General features: G+C 36.2%; 1 protein-coding gene across 5 annotated transcripts in view; it reads right to left on the bottom strand.

The window, feature by feature from the left end:
* Positions 1–361: 361 nt before the first annotated feature.
* MROH9 (maestro heat like repeat family member 9) overlaps positions 362–26,582 on the bottom strand; it is a 101,512-nt gene continuing 75,291 nt past the window's right edge. For 2 of the 5 annotated variants that reach the window (XM_007480762.3, XM_007480763.3), the window contains one exon: positions 362–4,470. In XM_007480762.3, coding sequence (XP_007480824.1) covers positions 4,424–4,470 — 47 coding nt within the window. In that variant the 3' untranslated portion in view covers positions 362–4,423. Of the gene's footprint in view, positions 4,471–16,035; positions 16,757–26,582 lie in introns of those variants that run through there. The other 3 variants (XM_007480761.3, XM_007480760.3, XM_007480764.3) reach the window with 3 other exon arrangements.

Below are 26,582 nucleotides of genomic sequence, written 5' to 3'. Positions count from 1 at the left end.
GAGTCATTTTAAAATGCACAATTCCCCCTGTGATCCTTTGGGAGACCAGGCTCCCCAATGTATCAAAACAAACATAAATAAATTTATAATCACAATAAAAATAAAGGGCTTATACATCAATGCAAGGGGGAAATGGCAACAATTTTTACAACAAAAGAAAACTGAATACTTGGTGCTTTTTTTACAAAGAAATCAGGGGGCAGTCCCCTTCTTCACAACAATACATATATACATATATATATATATATGTATATATATATATATAGACAGATAGATATAGATATAGATATATATAAAAACAAATAATTTAAATAAAACAAATAAATTTTTTACAAAACAAATGAAGTTTTTAAGCAAACAAGTGAATTTTTAATCCCCCAAAGTTCAATTTTGTGCATCTGAATTTTCTCTCAGTATCTCCTGGAGTAGTATTTGGTTTCCATGGGCATCTCCATCTGGATTCTGGTAGGCAGAAAATTTCTTTCCCTAAAATAACTTAAACTTTTTTTCATATAAATAAAAAGCACATTCCCCCCTGAGAAGGACATAAAGAAACATAGAAATCGCACAAGGAAACATGTCTGAAGCATGAGGCATATGAATCACTGCCAATTAAAATACCAAAAAACACCAGAAAAAATAGCACACATAAAAAGCCAAATAACTATTGGATGAAATTTCTAAATATCCAATCCTAAATTTTATGTGGAAAAATTCTAAATTAAAAAAAAAAACCACAAAATTACAACAAGACTTTGAATAATGCCCAATTAAAGTAATTCATGTCCAACATCATGTACTTACCCACTCAGCAGCCAGGACCATAATCAACCACCACAGCAAGGAAGTTAGGAAAGAGGGACTAGATTTATATTCCTTGGTCTGATATATTTCTTCTTTTGTCATTTCTTCTCAGAGATAGAATTTAGAACCAGAATAGCCAATTGTTAGGTACTTTATATAAATTTCACAAGGAGTGTGGTACAAGAAGTCCTGCATCTTAACATATGCTAAGCACTGCAACCTTGAGTCTCACACTAGGTTCAAGTCCTTTTTTTTATTGGCATAGAAGTCTCAACAAGTCTCAGCAATCCTACCAGGATTGATTTCTCTTTTTGACCTGTGTGCTCTTTTGGAACCATTCAGGTTAAATCCATGCTTCTTTGTCACTGTGTAGATCAGGTCTGTGCTCTTTTTAATTCCCATTTCTTCATATCAGACATATGTACTAAGTCTCATAATATTTAAATACTAATGGTAGTTTTAATAGTCTAAGGCTTTTTGGGCAGGCATTTACAGTTAGAACTAATGGACATAGTAAACCTACACTAGTGTTATAATCTAAAATCTTTCAATTTAGGTAAATGACATGTGCTTAGGAAAATTAAATTGTACATGCAATTATAAAAATGTGCTAAAATTCAAAAAAATATATCTCCTATGATCAATGACAATCAAAAAATCTTACAATCAGTGTCACTTAAGGAGTTTATTATTCTAATAAAGGTTCTTACCCAAGAATTCAGATGCATTTCCTCTTTTGTTAATATATTAAAAACCCTTACCTTCCATTTTGGAGTCAATACTGTGTATTGATTCCAAAGCATAAGAGTGGTAAGGGCTAGGCAGTGGAGGTTAACTGACTTGCCCAGGGTCACACACTTGGAAAGTGTCTGAGGCCAGATTTGAACCTTAGACCTCCTGTCTCTAGACCCAACTCTCAGTTCTCTGAGCTACCCAGCTGCCCCTGCATTTCCTCTTAACTTAGGCATGTGTGAGTGCAAATGAGGTATAAAACCAATGATACATTAAATACCAATAATATATTGAAGAAAATATAAAAATTTCCACAAAAAGGAACAAAATGCAAATCAAGTCAATACAAGTCATTAATACAAGTCACTAATACAGGTTTTCTGTGAAGTAATAATAATAAAGAAAATACCAAATATTCAAAATTCACACTGGTTCTTAGCCTGGCAGGGGTGAGGAGGATTAGGGTAAGGCTCCTAGGCTGCCTGTAGGGGCAAAGAATACCAGAAACCCTTGTTGAGGCAGAGGAGCCCAGAATAGGTTTAAACTGCCAGAAGGGGAAAGGGACCCCACGCTGGGCTGGGTTTGGGGGCAGGAAGTCTTTAAAATTTACCTGAAGACTGAGGCAGAGCAGCAAGCAGGTTCAGAAGATTGTAGGATCAGTCCTTCTGGCTGGCTCTCCAAATAAATGTAGATGGGAAATTGGAGGGAAAAGAAAGGTAAGGAAGGTAGCGGGGTCACCCCAGCGCAGGTAGGGAAATTGACCAGGTTTTCTTAAGTATAACCAGGCTTAGTAAGATAGATTTTTATTCCCAATTGACTGTGTATGTATTTCTTTCATTGAACTAATTCTGGTGAGAGTAAGATTCATGTGTTCCCCTCCCTAACTCCTCCATCTTCCCCTCTAGTGTAAAAACTCTTTCCTGTCTCTTTTTTTTTGTGAATTTACCTCATTCTATTTTCCCTTCCTACTTCTCCTCTTTCCCATGATAATTTTATTGTTTTTAGATATCATTCCATCATATTTAACTCACCCCCTTGCACTATGTCTATGTATATTACTTCTAACTGCTTCTTCTTCTAACTTCTAACTAATGATAAAGTTCTTAGTAGTTACAAGAATCATCTTTCCGTGTAGGTACATTAACAGTTTAACTATACTGAATGTTTTGAAGTCTCTTTCCCTTTTACCTTTATATGCTTCTCTTGAGTCTTAGAATTTTCCAATTCTTGACTTTTCAACAGGAATGACTGAAAGTCCTCTATTTCACTAAATAACTATCCCACCCCACCCCACAACATATTATGCTCAGTTTTGCTGGGTTAATGATTCTTGGTTGAAGTCCTAGCTCCTTTGTCCTCTGGAATATCATTGCCAATCCTTTAAAGTAAAAGCTGCTAAATCTTGTCTAGTTACTCAAACTGTGGCTCCATGATATTTGAATTGTATATTTTGGCTATAGCAATATTTTCTCCTTGACCTGGAAGTTTTGGAATGTGGCTATAATATTCCTTGGAGTTATCCTTTTGGTGATCAGCGGACTTTTTGATTTCTATTTTACTCTCTGGTTCTAGAACATCAAGGCAGTTTTCCTTGACAGTTTCTTGAAAGATGTTGTCTAAACTATTTTCTGATCATAGCCAGGTAGTTCAATAATTCTTAGATTTTCTATATTGGAATTGTTTTCCATGTAAGTTGTTTTTCAAATGAGACATTTTACATTTTCATCTATTTTTTCATTCTTTTGATTTGTTTCTTTTTTTTTTAAACCCTTATCTTCCATCTTGGAATTGATTGTTTCTTGAAGTCTCAGGGAATCCTTAGCTTCCACTTGCCCAATTCTAATTTTTAAGACACGATTTTCTTGAGTGAGCTTTTGTAACTCCTTTTCCATTTAACTAATTCTACTTTGTAATAAGTTCTTTTCCTCTAACTTTTTGTACATCTTATTTCCATATGGCCAACTCTTCCTTTGAAGGAGTTCTCTTCAGTGAATTTTTATATATCTTTTTCCATTCGGTCAATTCTACTTTTTAAAAAGTTCTTATTTTCAATGGATTTTTTGTGTCTCTTTTACCAATTAACCTATTCTGTTTTTTAAGGTATTATTTTCTTTAGTATTTTTGTGCCTACTTTAACAATCTATTGACTCTTTTATCATGATTTTTCTGTATCAATCTCATTTCTTTTTTAAATTTCTTTCCCATTGCTTTTATTTTATTTTTATAATTCTTTTTTAGCTCATCCATTAATTCTCTTTGGGCTTGAGAGCAATTTATATTTTTTTGGAGGCTTTGGATGCAGTAATATTGACTTTGTTGTTTTCTTCTGAGTTTGTATTTTGGTCTTCCCTGTCACCAAAATAACTTTCTATATTTTCTTTTTGTTATTATTGCTTGCTCATTTTCCAGCCTTTTGCTTTTCTTTTAGTTAAAAAAAACTGTTGGTGTAGGGACTATAATGGCAATGAAAGGAGCACTATTTTAAGGTTCTTCGTGCAGCTGTCTTCAGAGCTAGCTTTGGGGATCTATATGTTTTTAGTTCTTCCAAAGTGCTATGATGTAAGGAGAGCTGTGTTTAATACTCTGCTGGTTTGGTCTGTGAATAATCATAAGCACTCCTTTCCACCTTGGAACTGTGACTAGTCTATCTCTCCTATGGTCACAAGTACTGGTGTGTTAGTGTTCCTCCTTTCTCTGAGAGTGAGTTGCAGGACTGTGACCTGGATCTTCATATGGGTAATATGACAAGAGTCCTGCATGCAGAGCAAGCAAAGGGACTCCTGTAATTACCTTCTGAGCAGTTGTCTGACTGACCCGTTCCCCTCTTACCATTTGGGGGTGAGAGCACTGGAAGACTTTGCTGTTGATTCAGATGCCTTCAAGATTCTTAATATCTATGTAACCTTAAATCCCTCTGGGACTCAGTTTCCCCATCTGTAAAATAAGGAAATTGGTTTTAATTACTTCTAAGCACCTTTCCAGCTCTAACTAATGATATTATGATCTATGGAAAGATTCAGGCAAACATGACCCAAATAAGTTGGCATGAAAGGGTTACTACATACACCAATGAATACCCTGAGGAGTCATGGATTCTCCAGTGTATTGAAGTAAACTTTCTTATTAATTATGGACTTAAATTCAAACTTCTTTGCCTGGCATTCAAGACTCTTCACAATCTGGTATCACCCCCGCCTTGCTTTATGTAAATCCATTTAAAAATATTTTGATACCAGTATTTCAAAATACTTGGTTTACATTATAATTCTAGGAACTTGTTCTTATATATTTAAAAATATTATTTTGAAAAAGGGTCTCTTAGAGGAGTTCATAACACAAAAAAAGGATAAGAGCTTTCATATTAATTCCTTTTCTCATGTTAATTTCAATTCATACTGTAGCAATATTGTACCATTCTATCTCTAAATGAGTATCATGCCTTCTTGCTCCTGAGATTTTATTCCCTTTGTCAAGAACAACCTCTTTCTCCTTCTGTGCCTATTCAATTCCTACTAGTCCAGCTCAAATATCACTTTTGCTATGAAGTCTTCCCAAATCCTTGCTGGCAATAATCTATTCTCTTGTGATCTCTCCAAAGTCTTTTCTTGTACCTTTACAATATTACATTTTATATTTGACTTAAATCTTATTTATTGTCTTATTTCTTCCTGAATTCAAATTCAGTTTTAGACATTTACTTTGCATCTGAACCTGAGCAAGTCACTATATCCTGTTTGCCTCAGTTCTTCATCTATCTGTTCTATGAACATCCCAAATGGTGTCACAAAGAGTTAGACACGACTGTGTCAGAATAAGTGATGTCTTATTTCAACCCACCTCATCTTTCATTTGGCCATATATGGGCCTGAAAGCAGGGACCATCTCATTTCTCCTAATGCCTGACATAATGCTCTACACACAAGGGCTGCTAAGAAATAATCATTGAGTTTGAATTTGAATAAAATGATGTAAGATTATGGTTGGTTGGAACAAACATTTATCCTTTTGTGAACATAATTTAGAGAGAATGAACCACAATCTGGAATATTCTAGTTATATTCTCCAGGTTATGTAAACTTACTGTTGATAATAAGTTACTTAGATTAATTAGGTAAGCTTTCATGAGTTTCTAATAAACACTAGTTGATGGATTTTTATTGGTTTACTTATAATCAAGGAGTAACTGAAATACCTCACATTCTAGGTGGATAGCAGCAGTTGTGTATAAATCAAACCAACCTACTGATTTACTTTCTCTGGCTCTCCTGGAAAGTCATTCCATGACTCCCAAATTCCCCGTCGAGTACCTGTTGTACTTTATTTTATTATGATTAAATACTTGCTCATTTCAACAAATCTTGGTAGAGATAATTTGCCTTCAATTGCTAAATACTTTGCTCCATTGGTTTATCCTCTTTCACAAAAGATGCAAATCTCCATCACACCAAGTTTTGCAACAGTTGGAAGGCTTTCTCTTATGGTCCTAAATAATAATTGTGGTATATACCCAGTGTACTTTAAGCTTAGAAAGCACTATAGATATTTTTAAAAGGACCTTTTTTGATCCTTACAACTCTCTAAGTTAGCTACTACATATTTTTCCTGATTTTACAGTTGAGGAAATTGAGGTTCAGAAAGATGAACCTTGCTAAAGGTCACAAAAGAATTAAGCAGCAGAGCCAGGGTTCAAGCTCAGGCAGTTGGTTATGCAGTGGCTAGAGCCATGGACTTGGAGTCAGAAAGCCCTGTGTTCAAATTTCACCTTATATACTTAGTAGTATAAAAATGGATATTTCTTGTTGTTTAAATAAAGATTCTCCTTCACTGACAATGGTGAAATGTCAGTGAAAGTATGGTAAGGCCTATAGGAATAGTGTGAGGGGGAAAGAGCCCAAGCTTGAGTAGGAATAGCAGCTACCACACTGAATCCCCAGGTTGACAGGGATTGATAACAAGCTCCCCTGTCAGCTACACTAATGGATGATTTCAGTGCCTCTCCCTCAGATCTGGAGGTAGACCCTAGCAAGGGGCCTTGCCTCAGAGGGAACAGCCTCAGGTACACTTATTGAGATCTGACCCTAATTCTTAAAATATTCCCTTTAACTTGCATTGAGAAGCTTGATAAATATCTGACTACTAATTGAAGGTTTAATATTGGATTTCAGGTAAAATAGATAAGGGAAGAGGGAAGAGGTGGCCCTGTTACAGTCCTACACAGTCCTTAATCTGAAAGGCATGTAATATTGCTCAATCAGACATCTCCATCCCTTCCCAGCTAAAATAATCCCTCTTTTAACTTATTTATTTGGCCCAAGAGAATTATGAAAGAATAATTTCAGGAAGGCAGGAAAAGATAAGGGAGCTATGCTCTCTTTCTGAGAGTCCACAGCCCCCACTCCCACACTCCCTTAGGGGTCTGAGATGTCTTTTCTTCAGGTTGAGAGAGATAAAAGATGTATGTTTGAAGGGAGATCAGCTATAAGCTTCAAGGAAAAAGCAGGATCCTCTCAGGTGGCTTAGGTGATTCCTCAGCCTCCCAAAACCAATTCTGACGGGTCCAAGTCTTGGCTCAGAACTCCAGTAGCTCCTCAGAGCCCTTTCAGAACCATTTATTCTTCCCAACAGCCTTTGCTCTCCAACTGCCACTGGTTCTGTCTCAGTTCTCCTTTCAGATTTCCAAATCTTTTCCTGCCCCCATCCTTACAAATTCCACTACTTGCCCAAAGTTGCACTGGGATTCACTATATTCCAAAATCTAATTCTAGCTATCTAATGTTCCTACTCCCCAAAATAACAAATTTATCTTTCTAACCCATTCTTAGACTAAGCTACCTAACTCTAATTCTAAGAAGGGCTTGTGGAAATGGGTTTGGGTAGGAAAGTCCAGTTGGGTTACATGGTATTACAAATTTGAAAAACAGGGTCGGACAACATTGTCCCATAACAATATCTGTAGGAATCAACTTATGTGAATACTGTAACAATTCCCTACTTTGAGATTGTTTGAACAATGTTAACTGTTGTAAAAAATAATACAGTTCTATCTTATTGTTATCCTTAATCTTATCCAATACAATTTTTGGTGCCTTACTTATTCTGCATTCTATTTTTGTCCCTGCACGGCCCCTAACTCTGTCTAGCTATGAATTTAACTTCCCTGGTACCTAAACGATTCTGACCCTCACCTTCCCTCAGAGTTGTTTTGATTTGCATTTCTCTGATTATAAGAGATTTAGAGTACTTTTTTCATGTGCTTATTAATAGTTTTGATTTATTTAACTGAAAATTGCCTATTCATGTCCCTTGTCCATTTTTCAATTGGAGAATGGCTTGATTTTTTGTACAACTGGGTTAGCTCTTTATAAATTTGAGTAATTAGACCTTTGTCAGAGGCTTTTGTAATGAAGATTGTTTCCTAATTTGTTGCTTCCCTTCTAATTTTGGATGCATTAGTTTTGTTTGTACAAGACCTTTTTACTTTGATGTAATCAAAATTATTGATTTTACATTTTGTGGTTTTTTTCCTAGCTCTTGCTTGGTTTTAAAGTCTTTCCTTTCCCAAAGATCTGACAAGTATACGATTCTGTGTTTGCCTAATTTGCTTATAGTTTCCTTCTTTATATTCAGGTCATTCAACCATTCTGAGTTTATCTTGGTGTAGGGCGTGAGATGTTGATCCAAACCTAATCTCTCCCATACTGTCTTCCATATTTCCCAGCAGTTTTTTTTTTTTATCAAAAAGTAGGTTTTGGTCCCCAAAACTGGGATCTTTGGGTTTATCATAGACTGTCCTGCTGAAGTCATTTACCCCAAGTCTATTCCACTGATCCTTTCTGTCTCTTAGCCAGTACCAAATTGTTCTGATAACCACTGATTTATAGTATAGTTTGAGATCTGGGACTGCAAGTGCTCCTTCCTTTGCATTTTTTTTTCATGATTTCCCTGGATATCCTTGATCTTTTGTTCTTCCAAATGAACTTTGTTATGTTTTTTTCTAATTCCATAAAGAAGATTTTTTTGGTAGTTCAATGGGTATGTCACTAAATAGATAGATAAGTTTGGGTAGGATGGTCATTTTTATTATGTTAGCTCTTCCCATCCATGAGCAATCAATGTTTTTCCAATTGTTTAGATCTAGTTTTAATTGTGTGGAGAGTGTTTTGTAGTTGTGTTCATATAGTTTCTGTGTGTGTCTCGGCAGATAGATTCCTAAGCATTTTATATTGTCTAGGGTGATTTTAAATGGAATTTCTCTTTCTAATTCTTGCTGCTGAGATGTGTTAGAGATATATAGAAATGCTAATGACTTATGTGGGTTCATTTTGTATCCTGAAACTTTGCTAAAGTTGTTGATTATTTCAATTAGCTTTTTGGTTGATTCTCTAGGATTCTTTAAGTATACCATCATATCATCCGCAAAGAGTGGTAGTCTGGTCTCCTCATTGCCAATTTTAATAACTTTGATTTCTTTTTCTTCTCTAATTGATACTTCTAGTGTTTCCAGTACAATGTTAAATAATAGGGGTGATAATGGAGATCTTTGTTTCACTCCTGATCTTACTGGGAAGGCTTCTAGTTTATCCCCATTGCAGTTGATGTTTCCTGATGGTTTCAGATATATACTGTTTATTATTTTTAGGAAAGGCCTTTCTATTCCTTTACTTTCTACTGTTTTCAATAGGAATGGGTGTTGTATTTTGTCAAAGGCTTTTTCTGCATCGATTGAGATAATCATGTGATTTTTGTCAGTTTGCTTGTTAATATGGTCAATTATGCAGATAGTTTTCCTAATGTTGGACCATCCTTGCATTCCTGGTATGAATCCTATCTGGTCATAGTGAATAACCCTTGTGATGACTTGCTGGAGTCTTTTTGCTAGTATCCTATTTAAGATTTTTTGCATCTATATTCATTAGGGAGATTGTTCTATAGTTTTATTTCTCTGTTTTTGACCTGCCTGGCTTTGGGTGGTTTTATTTTTTTTAAAGGATGTATATAATCAATTTAACACACCTTATTTTCCCAAGCACTTGGTACACAATTTGTACCTGTTTTTAAAACCAAGAACCTAAATAATTTCTCTTTTGGAGTGTAGGTGCCTTAGGGCATTGCTCTCTTTTTTGAAACAAAAAACAAATCCAGTCCATTAAACATTGGTATGACAAGATTACAGATCGAGAGGCAGAAGGGTACTCAAAGGCCAGCTAGATCAATGCATTTATTTTGTAGATGAGGAAACAGATGCAAGTATATTAACTAACTTAGGGAATAGAGTCAGCAAATGGCAAAAGCAATAATTCAATTTAGGTTGAAATTAAATTCAGTGGTCTCCCCTTCCTGCTTCCTGACAGACACCTGAGTAGTTAGATTATGATCCCCTTGAGGGCCAGGAGTGCCATTTTCCTTTCTTTGTATCTCTGTGCTCTTTATAGTTTCTGGCACAGAGTTGGCACTGACTAATGTATCTCTTTCTACTCTTTGTGTCTAATAGGATGATTATAAATTTGCAACTTCTGAATAAGCCAGTGGGTCCCCAGAAGCCACACTGTTGTTGTTGAGTCATTTTTCAATCATGTTCAAAATTTTTTAACCCTGTTTTGGGTTTTCTTGGTAGAGATACAAGAGTGGTTTGCCATTTCCTTCTCCAGTTCGTTTTACAGATGAGGAAATTGAGCCATCAAGGATGAAGTGCCTTGTCCAGAGGCACAGAGCTAGTAAGTGTCTGAGGCCAGATCTGAACTTGGGAAGTTGAGTCTTTTTGACTCCAGGTCCAGCACTTTATGCATTGTATCACTTAGCTTTCGAGAAGCTACGTTAGACCTTGCTGATAGATATTATAGTAGCTGGGTCTTGGTAGATAAGTTTAGTCTGTGGTAAGATAATTAAGCTATTGGCTGACCCATGGAAAGGAGTAAAGTGTGAGAAGATTAATAATGATGATCAATAGCAGCTAGATATGTGTTATGTCATTTGATATGGATATATTACCAAGGTTCTAAATTGAAAAGGTCTTCAAAAGTCAAATAGGATTTCATTTTTGAGCCTGGACATATTACAGAATTAATGGAGTTTATTGAATAGGAGAGGCATTTTAGGGAAATCATTTTGGTAGCTGAGTAATAATAGCATCTGTTTTTCAAAAGCCCGGTATCCCCAGACTGTTTTCTGGGTCTCCAATTTTTCAATTATAATACAGACTCAGACCTGTCCTCTTACAAGTTCTCCTATCCTATAGTTTCTTATATTTTCATTTCTGTAAAAATTCCCATTGTCTTATGTTCAGTACTTCAGTAAGATGTAAGAGGGAAGCAATCTGATAAAATTAATCCATTTAAAACTACAAATGTCTGAAGGCTGTTCCATCCTTGCTCACTAATCGACTTTAGGGTGTTTATTTATTGTCCCCAATGAATTAGTTGGGTAGATTTTCAGGTAGTTTAGTGGAGATATTTTAGGTAGAGTAAGATGGGTGGAAATTTCTCTTAAATTACAATACTCATTCCCTCCACTCTGTAGAGAGAGAAGTAGGATCATAACTATTCTTTATTCCTTTACCCTCTCCTATTAAGGAAGGAATTGGAAGGAAGTTCCTGTAACTTGGTTTACTTTCCCCTACCCTTCATACTCTTATTTGGCTTGCAAAACCCTTCATAATTTAGCCCTAACATTCTCTAAAATCTTCCTTCCCTGTCTCACTGTGGTGTGGAGGACCCTAAATGGATATAAGAAGAATACTAGTTGTGGCAGGTTCTCCCAACTGGTTATAAATGTTGGGGCTAACTGAGCCAATCAATCAAATCACCCTACCCCAAATTAAAGTGACAAAAAAACTCTAGCCTGGTTGCTTCTATCAGATCTGAAGGAGTAAAATAATGGGTGAAACATTTGAATATGTTTATATAGCATCTAGTATATGCCAAGTACTATGCTAAGTGCTTTTTACAAATGCTCTTTCATTTGATCCTTACAACCACTTAGGAGATAGGTGCTATTACCTCCATTTTATGGTTGAAGAAACTGAGACACAGAATTGAAATGACTTGTCCAGAATTTCAAAACTAGAAAGTATCTAAAGGCTATTTGAATTCAGGTCCAGCACTCAATCCACTTAGCCATCCATCTACCTGCCTCAGAGGTCAGAATGTATCTCAATTGAATCAATCAATTAGGTGAGTGGCCTAGGTGGGAAAACAGAGTTGGATATCTAGGCATTTCAACTAGGTTTGGGCACACACTTTATCTTCATTGGTTTAAGGACTCGGTCACATTCTGTGGGACATATATAAAACAAGGAAAGTAATTTAGAATTTAAAAAATGAGAATCTCTTAGTTGAGTGATAGAAGCCTTTGAGAAGACATTTCTTAGGTGGATGAGAATCCTTGATACTGGCCATGGCCTGCATCTTGTTTTTTTCACCCCTTTCCTTGACCCGAGAAAGACCTTGTGAATCTTGTACCACCATATAATTTGGATTTTAAATCCATATCCTAGCAGCATCACCATGATGTCAGTGGCTAATGGCAATGTCTTCATTTGGAACTTAGAATAGTTTGGATATAATAAGTAAAGGTATATTAAAAATCCTTCAAGGAGTCCAATAGAAATACTACAACATAATGTGAACTTCATGAGAACCTACCTCTATCTCTCATTCCCATAAGAAGAAAACAACTTTTAGCAACTAGAATTTGTGATCCCTTGGCCACATCATCTCTAATCTTCACTTTTCCTGATTTGTATTTGTGGAAAAGTGTCACAGACATTTCTGGGGGTATATGGGTTAGGAGGATGATGTTTTGTGCCAAATAAAACACCATTAAATACTTATTTTAAAAAAGTGATTGATATCAACTGAGGCATGACAGGAACATACTTTTAGGGATTTTTAAATTACTATTAAGGAAAAAACAGAACAAAACTCTATTCTGCAGGGCTACTCAAAGAACTCTAAGAGGACAGCTAGCTCCCTGAACTCTGGGCACCCAATCTACTAGTGCTGATGGAGGTTGGGACATCTATTCAGAGTGAATGCTAAAAACAAAACATTTGAGTTAAGGACCTGATATGGACTGGATTTGAGCATATCACTTTCAATCTGAGGATCAACCTCCTTCACTCCAGAAAAAGGTCATCAAAGGACGACAGGCCAACGAATTTTGGGTTTGAAGTTAAAAACTGCAGCAAGACTTTGGGGACACCCTGTCTAGAAGGCATTTAAGGAATAGAACCTATTCTCAAAGAGTTTAGAAACTCAAGGGAAAAAAAAGACTTGAAACCACTGTTCATGACTTAAATGCTAAACTATGTGTGTGGAATTAGCTATAGAGAAACAGAAGCTCAGTGATTATAAGTGTCAGTGTGAGCTGAAGGATGTGAAGATCTCAACTAGGGTCTCATAGAGTATGTAGACTTGGGATAAGAGATAAATCAGAGGTTCAAATGAAAATAAAGCTAATGCATTAGGGGACCTTGGAAATGGAAGCCAATCTATTGAACATTTTAATGCATCATTTATGTTATTTAACTAAGATTTCATTGGAGGTATGCACACTAGAGCAATGAAATATTTCATTTAGGAAATAAGTCTCTGCATAGTATTATAGTTAGGGTCTCATCCAGAACAAATATGACCAACCTCTGTTTTCTTTTATTGGTACATTTTGTCATGTGAAATTTAAAAATTAATATCCAATACTCCAAGTATTATATTTAATAATATTTATTATATATATTAGCAAAGGGAAAGTAAAAGGCTAGAGAAACTGAGAGAGGTCACCCACCTTCCATGTGGACCAGAGAGAGGCAGGGTGGCCAAACCAAAACTAAAATAACAATGTAAGGACGCAAGTACATGAAAGGGAAAAGGGAATTATGGGAGATGTAGTCCAAGGCACAACTTTCTAATTACATATTTCCCCTGTGATCCTTTGGGAGACCAGTCTCCTCATTGGATCATGAAAACATAACTAACATAACTTTAACTAGAGATATATACAAATATTATAGGTTCTAAAGGGAAATTACAATAATTTGGGGATAAGAGGAAAATAAAGAGAAAAAGAACAAAACCAATGTTAGGTACATTGACAAAAAAGACAATTATAAATTGTAAACTTGAAAAATTCTGGGAAGAAGGAAAAAAATATAAAAAATTCACAAATCACAACAGGTTTTTATAGTGATCCATGTCTCATAAAACTGCAATGACAATTTAGCAGCCTGGACTACAATAAGTTGTCACATTATGAAAGCAAATAGAAAAAAAGAGACTAGATCTCAAAACAAATGGGAAGTAAAATTCTCAGGTTTGACACTTTTCTTAGCTTCTTGGGATAATGGAGCCAAAACAATTGATATTATGTACTTAATATAGAGTATGGTACAAGGAAGTCCTGCATTTAACACATGTTAAACTACCACAACCTCAAGTCTCACACATGATCAAGTCATTGTGTTCTTTTTTTTTTTTGTGCAGAAAGTCATCAATCCCTGCAGGATTTGTTTGATTTCTTTTACCTTTTGTACCGATCGGCCACTATGTAGGTCAACTTCTGTGTTCCTTTGTGATCCATTTCTCCTTGAATTAGATGTATTCATAGGGGAAAAGTCACATAGTATTTATAACTAGTGGCAGGTTGCCATAATCCAAAGCTTTTGGGGTATGCTTTTATGTGCTAGGTAAGTGAACATCTTAGCTTATTCTATTGCAAAAAAGTAAAAATAGTTTAAAAAATTATCTTCAATACTGGTGACATATGCTTCAAATATAAAAAAAAGAGAGAAAAATTAAAAAAAACTGTATGGCACATGTAGGAAGAAAACAAAAATATTTAAAAATATGTACATTTCACAATTATAGAGGTAAAGCACAGAGGCCACTTTAAAAAAATGATTCATTTTGAAGAATTGTCTTCAAAATATTACATGTCAATTCTTTTATATCTTGAGGAGTAAAAGGTATATGGTATCTTAGGGTTACCACATCCCCATTGTGTCCTATTTCAGGCACTTCCCTTAAGGGGAAAAGGTATTAATAGTCATAGTTCGATAGTTGTGGTTCCTTAGAAGTTGACTTTGGGGTTACTCAGACAGCATGGGTAGGTATGGTAGGAGGATGAGATTTCCTCAGGGCTGGGATTGGTCATGGGGTGGGAGAAGGGACAGGAGAGTATGGGTCATTGGAAGAAGGATCAGGGGAAGTAAGGTTAGCCAAATATTTGTCTCTATTGTGGGAGAATAGGAGTTTCCTCTCGTAATGGTTCAGGAACAGGCTTGCAAAATTCAGACATGTTTCAGATGGGATCAGCATTTATCATTAGATCATGTAAGAAGTATTTGAAATTGTCCAATTGAATTTGCACATTGGCCTACATTTAAGTTTTAATTTTTCATATGGTAGCATCTTTTGTCTTAACATTGAGGATTAGGAAAATACATTTTCCTAGGAACATAAGGAGAAGGAGGTCATCCAAAACCTTAAAGGTTCCTAATTAGGCAAAAACAAAGTAGCATTCAGACTGGTTAGCATTGTAATCAAAAGTTAGATAAAAGGAAAAGGGGGAAAGGATATAATTTTAATGTATTTTTATTATTATTTATATCTATTTAAAATTTTTATTATGATTATTTTTAAATTATTATTATTATTAGGGGTGGAAATCGGGTAAGGGAGGGGTATTTAACTTATTCTATTTTATTTTTATGATTTTGTTAGATTTTTATTCATAAAAAAATTTTTTTGCAACCTTTATTGATTTGTTTGTTGCTGCCCTCTGGTGGCAGAAAACAGCCACAGCAGCTAATCAGGAAAAGCAAAAAAAAAAAAAAAATAGTGCTCAATATTGACCTCTAGTGGCTGCACTACAACAAGGAGGGGTTAGGGGCATTGTTAGGGTGGGGGTTTCAGTAAAGGGTGTGGTTAGGGTCTGTCAGGAACCAAAATGGAGGCTATGACTACAAAACTTGGCAGGGTTTGTGTTTGTGTTTGTCCCAAAAGCAAAATGACTCCAGAGGAGAGGTGGGTATAAGGCAGATGGGGTAAAGCAGGGAGGGAGCTAGGAATTAGACTGGGGTGGGTGAAAGAGGGCCAGGATCCCCCCTTCCCAGACAAAGAGTCTGGAAACGGTTAGGACACAACCAGCTGCCTGGCAGGGAAAGGAACTCCTCTTCTCTGCTGGGTTGGAGCTGCGAGGAAGTCTTTTAAGCTTATCAGTAAACAGTGAAGCTGTGAAGTAGACAGTAAAAAGAGGAAGAACTGCAGTAGTCAAATAAATGGCAGAAAACAGGGTGGTTGTTGGGGCAGAGCCCACTACAGCAGAAGCCAAGCTGGGGGTGGGGTTGGAGTTTTTTAGGCTGGTCAAGCTAGTAGTGGCTTGTGAGTGAGCCACAGCCTGGCTGCTTTGGTGGCAGTTGGGACTGGAGCCAACAAGTGGCCGAAGAAGGTGCTTGCAAAATTCACCTGTCTTCTCTATTCTCTTCTCAAAGACTTAAAAAATTATTTACAATTTGCTTGCAAAATGTGAATTTAAAAAATTAATATCTAATACTCCAAGTATTATATTTAATAATATTTATTACTATTTAACTTGAAGCAAAGGGAAAGTAAAAGGCTAGAGAAATTGAGAGAGGTCACCAGCCTTCCAGGTGGACCAGAGAGAGGCAGGGTGGCCAAACTGAAACTAAAATACCAATACCCTAAGGACATACATACATGAAAGGGAAAATGGAATCATGGGAAATGTAGTCCAAGGCACAACTTTCTAATTACACAGTAAAATAGAACTTCTTGTCATTGTGCTAACCACTGATACACAATGTACTATCCCAAATTACACATTTGGATAAAGAAAAGGGAAGCTGTACTAGCAAGGCCTTCTAACATCAATTTAGGCAGTGAGGCTTTCAGCCAGACTGTCTTATGTACAGGAAGCCCCTAGTTTTTGCTGGGAATGGTTAAGGTTGACAAGTTCTCTTCTTCATCTTTTTCTATTGTATTTATTGCATATTCTTCAATACTGAAAAAGGAGATTGAGGCTCCTCTGCCTTTATAATTATAAAGAAGCAATATATTTTTGAATTGGAAGGGACTACATAACCTTTGGATTTTTTGTTTCAGGCCAGAATATTTCAGTTCATTTAATACTTCCATAAACAACATGTAGGTAACATCAGCCATCTGTTTGATGGAAGGTTCCTCATCATGGAGAACTTTTTCTATCGCTGAAAGAAGAAAAATAGTTCACCATCTTATGATAAAGCTGGACTCCTCCTACAACACACTCTTAAGTTATACTGATTAATCCCAACCATTGTCTCCTGAAGCTTCCTCACTCAGAACCCATTCACCTCTTTGGTTACTGTCTTTAACCCAGAATCTTCTCTAGTGCTTCAGAAAAGTTTCTTTAATTAGATCCACTTTGACTTGTCAGCTTCTGCCTCCTTGTCTGGGCCTTCCCAGATGATAACTTTGTTCCTACCTGCTTAGATCTGGGCTTTCTGGACCCCCACAGAACTCACTATCAACTCCTGCCACAAGACTGGATATCCAAGGAGATTCCTGAATCATCTAATTATAGACCTTCTTCAATATACTCTTCTCCAGCCATTGTTAATTTGCCTGAACTCATCCCTTGATGATTATTATAGTACTTCCTATAATATGTTCTCCTTCCCAGAAATGCCGAATACCTTTTCTGTCCTTATACAAGCTTTATTTCCCATCTGCAATTACCTGCTCTTTCACTCCAGTCCCCATCAACCCTACAACATTACAATCCTACTCCAGCTTCCTTTCATCTTAAACCTTTTCCTTTCTCTTTCTATTTTTTTGGAAATCATTGAAATCTGACTCCTTCTTTATATTATGACAAGGGATCCCCAGCTGCCATTTCTAAAACAGGTTGAACTTTCATTTCTATTCATTGGTCCTCCTAAGAAGATTAAATATTCATCAATTTCCATTATCCCTTCCAGAGTCTCCCCTTTATGATTCAGAAAGCTGTCCTCTATTGAGAATCATTTGACTTACATTTATACCCAGTCAGGATTAGGGTAGCTCTGATCTCCTGACCAGAGGACATTTTTCTTCTGTCCTCAATGACTTTAGTATTTGACTCAAAGTCTTCTCTCCATTCCAACTCCTGTCCTCATACTAGGGGATTTTAATCTACAAAACAACTTCTCTCAAATGTCCAGCTCTTCTTTTTATTCATTTTCTATGACCTACTCCTCAATTGCACAATAGCTAAATATAGAGATGATTATGCCACTGATTTTGCCATCACCCGATATTGCGATACTTCAAAATATCTTAATCTGTTCAAACATAACATTTTATCATTCTTTCTTTTCCTTCTGCCTTAAAATCCCAAACTTTGTACTTTATTCTCACTGTGAACTAGATTTCCTCCATCATTCAATTCTTTTCCCAGGATATCACCCTTATATTGGATACATTCTCCTTTTTCCATCTTTAGCTTTTGGTGAACTGATTCAACTTCTTCCACAACACTCAAATCTTTTTTCCTCCTGATCTATCACTGATTATACCTTGCTAAATCCCAACCTTGGACTACTCCCACCAGTTTACTTCCTTCACATATGTGTACTCATTGCTAAATAAATCTGGAGAGAATTATGAAATTGTTGCGACCTGGGATCACTACAGATTTGGTACATAATCTCAACTGGGCCCTCATTACAGCAAAGTAATCTATTTAACCTTGATTAATTAGTAATTTTATTCACCATAGTAGCTTTTCTAAACTTTTTTTTTATCCCTCCTCAGGCCTCTCATTTACTCCCCTCCCTTCTACCTTCTTAGATGAGAAACTTGTCTCATATATCACCGAAAAAAAATTAGATTCTTTGCAGAAAGCTTCCTCCTTTCTCTTCTTATCTCATATCACAGTTGCCTATTTCCACTACCTCCTCTTTTGCCCATCTCACATGAAAAGGGAGTCCTCTATGTAAATACATATAGATCTTTGATATTGTTCTATCCTGTCTTCTCTGGCAGATTTCCTCCTCTAATCTTCACCCACTCTTTTAATAATTTTCTATCTCTTTCAAATGGATGCTTGTTACTGTTTGAAAACATGCTTATGTCTCCATTATCCAAAAAGCAACAACACTTCTCACTTGATATGAACATCCAGCTAGCTATTAACCTAGATTTTACCTCCCTTTTGTGGTTAAGATTGAGAAAGTCATTTACAAAAATCCCTCCACATCCTTTCCGTTCTTGACTTTATCTTGACACTATCTTGACTCTCTGCAATCTGGTTTGCAACTTCATCTTTCAATTAAAACTATTTTCCCCAAAGTTATCAGTAATATTATTTTACATTTAAAAATTTTAAATTTCTATTTTATTTTACTTTCAGATCCACATTCTCCTCCTACCCTTCATATATTTGTTACAAATATATATATAAGCAAGCAAAACAAATTATTGAACTGAATGTGTGTATATAAATGAAACAAACACATATACACAACCAGTCTTCATTCTAAGTTTATCACCTCTCTATCTATCATAGCTGGGTAGCATGCTTCATCATGGTTCCACCATCAGTGCATTAATGTAGCTTTTCCCCCTCCACCATAATCCCTTCTAGAATTTGCCATTTCCCCTTTTCTCTTGTTGCTTTTGCTACTATGCCAGTCTTATGAGTGTGGCATCTCAGAGTTTTAATCTTCATTTTCTCTTTTATTTTTTTCATATGGTTCTTAATGGCTTAGATTTCTTGTTTTGAAAACTTCCTATTCATATCCTTTGATTTTGTCAACTGAAGAATGGCTCTCTTTTTTAGACATTTAAATATATATTAGAAATGAGACATTTTATTTGCTATTTTCAAAAGGGAACTATACCCAAAGGGCTATATAAAACTGTGCCAACCTTTTGATCTGGTAATACCACTACTGGGTCTGCATCCCAAAGAGATAATAAAAAAGGTGAAAGGACCTACTTATACAAAAATATTTATAGCTGCTCTTTTGGTGGTGGCAAAGAATTGGAAATTGAGGGGATATTCATCAACTGGGGAATGACTGAACAAATTGTGGTACATGTTGATAATGGAATACCATTGTGCTAAAAGAAATAAGTGAGATGATATGAAAAGAAACTGGAAAGATCCACAGAATCTGATACAGAGAGAAATAAGCAGAACAGGGAGAACATTTTACACAATAATTGCAATGTTGGACAATGATCATCTGTGAACACTTGGATACTCTCCACAATGCACTGATTTGGGATAATCCTGAAGGACTTATGGTAGGGAATGCCTATCATATCTACCTCCAGAGAAAGAACTATTGAAGTCATCTTTCACATCAGTATATCTTTGGTCTTATTTTTGGGTTTGGTTATATATGAGAGTACTCTTACATCAATGACCAATATGGAAATGTTTTGCATGACAATACAAATTAAAAAAAAAACGATTTCTACTAGTTTTCTGTTTCTCTTATAACCTTAGCTGAGTTCAGTTTGCTTGCACACAAACTTTTTAGTTTTATATAATAAAAATTGTCAATTTTATTTCCTGTGAAAATATCTCTTGCTTGGTGTTGAATGCTTTCCGTATCCAAAGAGCTCATGGGTATTTTCTTTGTTGTTCCTCTAATTTATCTATTATGTCACTCTTTATGTTTAAATCATGTATCTATCTGGAGCTTATCTTGGTATACAGTGTAAAATGTTTTCCAAACACTTTTTATAAAATAGTGATTACTTGTCCAAATATTGGGTTTATTAAACAGTAGGCTACTCATCTGTACTCATTTGCTTCTTTATATTACCACCTCTCTTAAATAGTAAGAATTTGTTTTTGATGATGAGATCTAGTACTATTATGCTTCTTTCCTTCTATAATTTTCATTAGTTTCCTTTATATTTTTAATGTTTTATTCCTCCAGATGAATTTTGGTAGAATTCCTTCCTTTAATTTTATAAAGTAATCATTTGGTAGTTTGACTGTTATGGATCTTCTCTCTTTCTTCCACATTCTAATTTTCTAATTGTCATATCTAATGGCCCTTTTTCTTCCTCATACTTCTTACCCCCCCCTATGACCATTGACACTGTTGATAACATTCTTCCTTTTAATATTCTCTTCTAGGTTTTCATGACACTGTTCTCTCTTGGTCCTGCTCCTTTCTCCCTGGCTGTTCCTTCTTGGTATTTTATGGCTGTTGAATTGGCTTGTACTAACCACCAGTATCCTCCAAGATTTATCTTAGACCCCCTCTTCTCTCTACTTTCAATTATTATCTATGGAGATGATTCTTTGATTAATTGTTATTATTTTTAAAACCCTTACCTTCTATCTTAGAATCACTACTGAGTATTGATTCCAAGGCAGAAGAGTAGTGAAGGCTAGACATTTGGGGTTAAGTTATTTGCCAAGGGTAACACAGCTAAGAAGCTTCTGAAGAAAAATTTACTTTCCATTTCCAGATCTGGCTCTTCATCCACTGAGCCACTTCACTGCCCCTTAGATTTATTATTATTAACTTACATACATACATATATATATATATACTATATGCCAGGCATTATTCTAAGCACTTGTCAAATATCATGTCATTTGATCCTCATAACAAAACCCTGGCAAGTATTTGCTATTATGGTCCTCATTTTATAGAAGAGGAAACTGGAACAATTAGAGCTGAAGGTACTTGCCCAAAGTTCCATAGCCAGTACATTTGAGGGTGGATTTGAACTCAGATTTTCCTGACTCCAAGTCTAATTCTTTATTTACTGTGCCATCTAGCTGCCTCTAGAAGTTATCTAGACTCCTAACCTTTAGTTAAGCATCTCCATGCATATTGGACATCATGAATTGGATGTTTTTTAGGTATCTTATATTCAACATGTCCAAAATGGAACTTATCATTTTTTCTCCCAAACCTCCTCTTCTCACAACTTCCTTGATACAATGAAGGACATCACTACCTTCCAAGTCACCCAGGCTTGCATCATAGATATTATCCTTGATTTCTAACTCTTTCATCCCCATGTCTAATCTGTTTCAAAGTTTTATAATTTTTTAAGGTGAAATGTCTCTTGTATGTGCTTCCTTCTTCCTGACATAGCTATCATTCTGAAAGTTCTCATCACCTAACACCTAGACTATAGCCATAGCCTCTTCAGCAATTTCCCTACCTCAGGTGTTTCTCTACAATTCATCCTTTACCCAATCACTGAAATGGTCATCCTATAGTGCAAATCTGACTATGCCACTTCACTCAGTCAACTATACTGTGTCTCTTTTACTCCTAGTATTTAATCTACCTCTAAGAACTAAAAAATCCTGTTTGGCTTTTAAATATCTTTACATCCTAACCCCCTCCTACCTCTCCATTATTTTTACACTTTACTTCTGTTTCTTACTTTATGATCCAGAAGTACTAGATGTTTTGTTGCTTCTTACACAAGATACAACCTTTTCCAAATTCATAACTTTTTATTGACTGTCCATCATGCCTGGAATAATTTTCTTCTTTTCTTAGTTCAATTCCTACCTTTTGCAAAAGGCCTTTCTTGTTTACCCCACCACTAGTGACTTCCCAGTTTACTCTCTGTGTATCTAGGGTTTTGTTTTTATGTTACAAACCATTAGAATGTGAACTCCTTCAGGTCAGCACTTAACACAATGTTTGGCATAATGTAATCATTTAATAAATACCCATTGATTTGATTTGACTCCTGAGATTTTCTATGTCATTACAGGCAAATATAACTGCCTTTAATTCTTCATCATTGCAAGGTGAAGAAAGAGAAAAGAAGTCAGTGAGAAAGAGTAGCAGAAAGGATTGAATTTTTAATGTGTTTTCAATTGTATTTCTAATTGTATTTCAGTTGAATCTCAAATGTAAACAACTTCTGTGTTGTCCAATATTGGGACTGATGTATGTAAGTTGACTATTCTAAGGAGTCAGGGAGTTTGGTTTTTTATGGCAAAGCACTGTTCCACATTTAAAAAATATATATTCTGCCTTTTGTGGAGTAGGAAATGAAACTCATAGGAAGCAAAGTGATAGTATGCTTGACTTAGAGTAAGAAAAAGTTGTTTGAATCTTTCCTCAGATACCATGCAGTGTAATATCTGGTACTGACTAACAGAATGGTGACCTTAAGCAAGTCATTTAACCTTTTTTATATCTCATTTTTCTTCTCTGAAACATGGAGATAATAATGAAATGGTTGTTTTTTTTTTTATGAAGGTCAAGTGAGATAACATGATGATCTTTGTAAATTTTAAAGTACTATGTAAAGACATATTATTAACATCATCATCATTACAATGTTTCGCCTCACACCATTTAGTTCTTATCAGCATATTGATTCAGAGATAGCATGATGAAATAGGTAGAGAGTTGGCCTTGAAGCCAGGCAAATGCAAATCCATATTATTTCACTCATATATACTGTATTACCAAGGGCTGAAAATTCAACCTTGAGATCAGAGGTGTCAAACACGGGGTCTAAGTACCCCATAACCTTGCCCAGTGAGGACAGAACCAGATTTAAATGTAATTGGGAAATAATATTCTATTTTAAAACTAAGTCAATCTGCAGACCACAGGAATCCTTAAATTAGATTGGTGTACCCTCTCGTTTCCCTTTTCTATCACAGTTTGGTAATTTAAGAAAAATACCCTTACCTTTCTGTCTTAGAATCAGTTCTTTTTTTTTTAAACCCTTACCTTCCGTCTTGGAGTCAATACTATGTATTGGCTCCAAGGCAGAAGAGTGGTAAGGGCTAGGCAATGGGGGTCAAGTGACTTGCCCAGGGTCACACAGCTGGGAAGTGGCCGAGGCCAGATTTGAACCTAGGACTTCCTGTCTCTAGGCCTGGCTCTCAATCCACTGAGCTACCCAGCTGCCCCTAGAATCAGTTCTAAGGCAGAGGAGTAGTAGGGGCTAGGTAACTCAGATTAAATGACTTGCCCAGAGTCATACCCATTAGGATGCATCTGTAGTCAAATTCAAAACCAGGACTCTCCCATCTCTAGGACTGGCTTTCTTTCTACTGAGCCACCTAGACACCCCTCTAGGCAACTTTTAAAAACCTTAAGTTGCATAGGAAGGGTTGTTCTGCCCTACTCTATCTACTAGAGTTTCTTCTAGTATTGAAATCACAAGCTAGTCAGTCTTCACCTTTCCCAACACAGGAATCTTATCTCTCCTCTAGAACACTGACACCTTGTTGGTAGGTAAGGACTCTGATTTACACTTCTCTTTTTTGCATGATAGCACCTGGTACTGAGCTGGTTATTCAGGAGGCATTTAAATAAATATGTGTTGATAGATGATGAACTTTTGAAATTTGGAAAGAAAGCCAATTTTGAAAGATTCTAATTAATCAAAGTGTCACTCAGAAGCCAAGTAAGTTTAGGATCCTCCCCCATCATCCTTCAGAAATATATATGTATATATGTGTACATATATATAGATAGATATACATATATTTTTTAATTAGAAACTAGGATTGATGGTCTAGGTAAGGAGCTGGTATTTCTATTTATCGCTGTCTTTTCTCATCTCCTATCCTCCCTTCATGAAAAACATAAACAGACTTCAGTTGATATAGTTATTCCCACTTTCTATTTTCCCTTACCCCATTAGAAGGAACCTATAGTGTGGTGCAGGGCAGCTATGTGGTGCAGTATATAGAATGCTGAGTCTACATTCAGGAAAAATCTTCCTGAGTTCAAATTTGGCTCAAATTATTTCTAGCTATGTGCCCCTAAGTAAGTCACCTAATCCTGCTTGCCTCATTTCCTTAATTGTAAAACAAGCTGGGGAAGGCATTGGCAAATCACTCCAGTCTCTTTGCAAAGAAAATCCCAAATGGGGTCACAAAGAGTTATACATGGCTGAAGAAATAACTGAACAGCAATGTACCGGGTGCTATGTGAAGTGTTGGGGATCCAAAAAGAGGCAAAAGATAGTCCCTTCCACAAGGAACTTGTAATCTAATGAAGGAGAAAATTTGCCAAAAATATGAAATTAGTAAGCATGACTAATAGGCATTAATTAAAGAGGAGAAACATGGGAGTTAAGAAGGGCTACGGAAGACTTTCTATAATAGAAAGTGAGATATTAGATGAAACTTATAGGAACTTAGGATCTCATTAATTGGAGTGGTGGAGGGAGAACAACCTAGGCATGGGGGGTAGTCAGAAAGAATGCCCAGAGCTAAGAGATGAAGTATCTTGCTTGTGGAACAGCCAAGAGATCAAGCCACTGAACTGAAGAGTACCTATCTGATAGTAAGGTATAAGAAGATTGGAAGGTAGGAGAGTTCTAGGTTATGAAGAACTTTGAATGTCAAAGGAAGCTTTTTGTATTCTCTGGAGAAAATAGGAACCTTTGAAGTTTTTTCAGTATTGGTGGGGGTGAGGGGATGAAGAGGAGTGACATGATTGGACTTAAGCTTCTTAGACTTCTTAGACTTAGAAAAATCACTTTGGTGACTGAATAGAGAATGGATTGAAGTGAGGACAGACTTGAAGTAGGCAGACCTACCAGCAAGCTATTACAACAATCCAGATTTGAGATAATGAGGGTCTCACCTATACTGGGGGCAGTGTCAGAGGAGAGATGAGAGTATATTCAAGACATATAAGCAATGATGAGATCGATGGGCCTTGGCCATAGCTTGAATATGGGGGGTGGGAGAAATAGGAAAGAATCTGAGATGATTCCTAGATTGGGGTACCAAGAAGGTAGTGTTGTCCTTTACAGTAATGGGGACAGTGAGAAAGGGGACTTTTAGAGGGAAAGATGAAGACCATTTAGGACATATTGAGTTTTAATATTTACTAAGCATTCAATTTGAGATGACTAGTTGTAGAGGGAGACAGGAGGCCAACAGAGAAATGGGGGTATGAAAGGTAGATTTGAGAATAATCACCATAGGGTTGAAAATTAATCTGTGGTAGCCAATAAGATCACTAAGTGAACTTGTATAGAAGGAGAAAAAATATCCCATAACAGAGACAGGAGGGTATAATCTGGAGAAGGATCTAACAAAGGAGAAAGAGAAGGAATGGTTACATATGTGGGAGGAAAACCAAGAGAGGGTACTGTCCCAAAAATGTTGTAAAGATAATAATATAAATCAGTAAAATGAATTTGCCTTTTTACAGTTAAGTTGAAAGCCACTCTGACATTAATTTGGATGAGCAGGAATGAAAAAGCAAGAGTCACATGTACTATATCTCTCAAATACAATTCTAACTATAGATTTCTATTATTTCTCTAACTTTGTAGTGTGAACTTCCACTGGTATCATGGCTGCAACAAATGTATTGGATTTATTCATTCTCTTGATTTTGATTAGTTGTTTGGCTATACTAAATTCCATGCTTTAAGAATAGAATTGGTCTCATGGCCAAAATTTATTGTTACCCTAAGTTATGGTTCAATTTTGCAATCATTTTATTCAAAGTGCTCTCTGCTTCTTCTGTTTCTGCCTTAGAAATTCGGAATCTTAAGTGTAGTATCAAGGAGTGAAAAGTATCATTGTTCAGTCTTTTTTTTCTGTTATGTTTTATTCTTTATGAACCTGTTTGGGATTTTCTTGGCAAACATACTGGAATGGTTTGCCATTTCCTTTTCCAACTCATTTTATAGATGAGGAAACTGAGGTAAACAGAACTAGATGACTTTCCCAGGATCATACACCTGGTAAGTGAAACCCAGGGCTCTGACCATAGCTGGCAAGGAGGCAGCTGGAGGAGAGAAGTAGAGAAAATGGCAGGCTGGTCATAGCCTTCAGCCACCATACCTCCATCTTGGGCCTCTTCCTCTGGAAATTTTGGCCTCAGGGCACATTTAGCTCTGCAGATCAGCTCAGCTGGCTTAATCCAGTTTATCAAAAGTGCAGAGAAGAAGCCTTCAGAAGGGACAAGGACTCAGTCTGATAAAATGGGCAGAAAACCAGAGGAATGAGGGTGGAGAGTGGACAGAGAGCCAGGCTCAACATTGGAACAGAGCCATAGGTCCCTCTTGATTGATCCAACC

Source organism: Monodelphis domestica, chromosome 2, assembly GCF_027887165.1.
Source record: "Monodelphis domestica isolate mMonDom1 chromosome 2, mMonDom1.pri, whole genome shotgun sequence".
In the NCBI taxonomy this organism is placed as follows: Eukaryota; Metazoa; Chordata; class Mammalia; order Didelphimorphia; family Didelphidae; genus Monodelphis; species Monodelphis domestica.
This window is presented reverse-complemented; position numbering and strand designations above follow the sequence as displayed.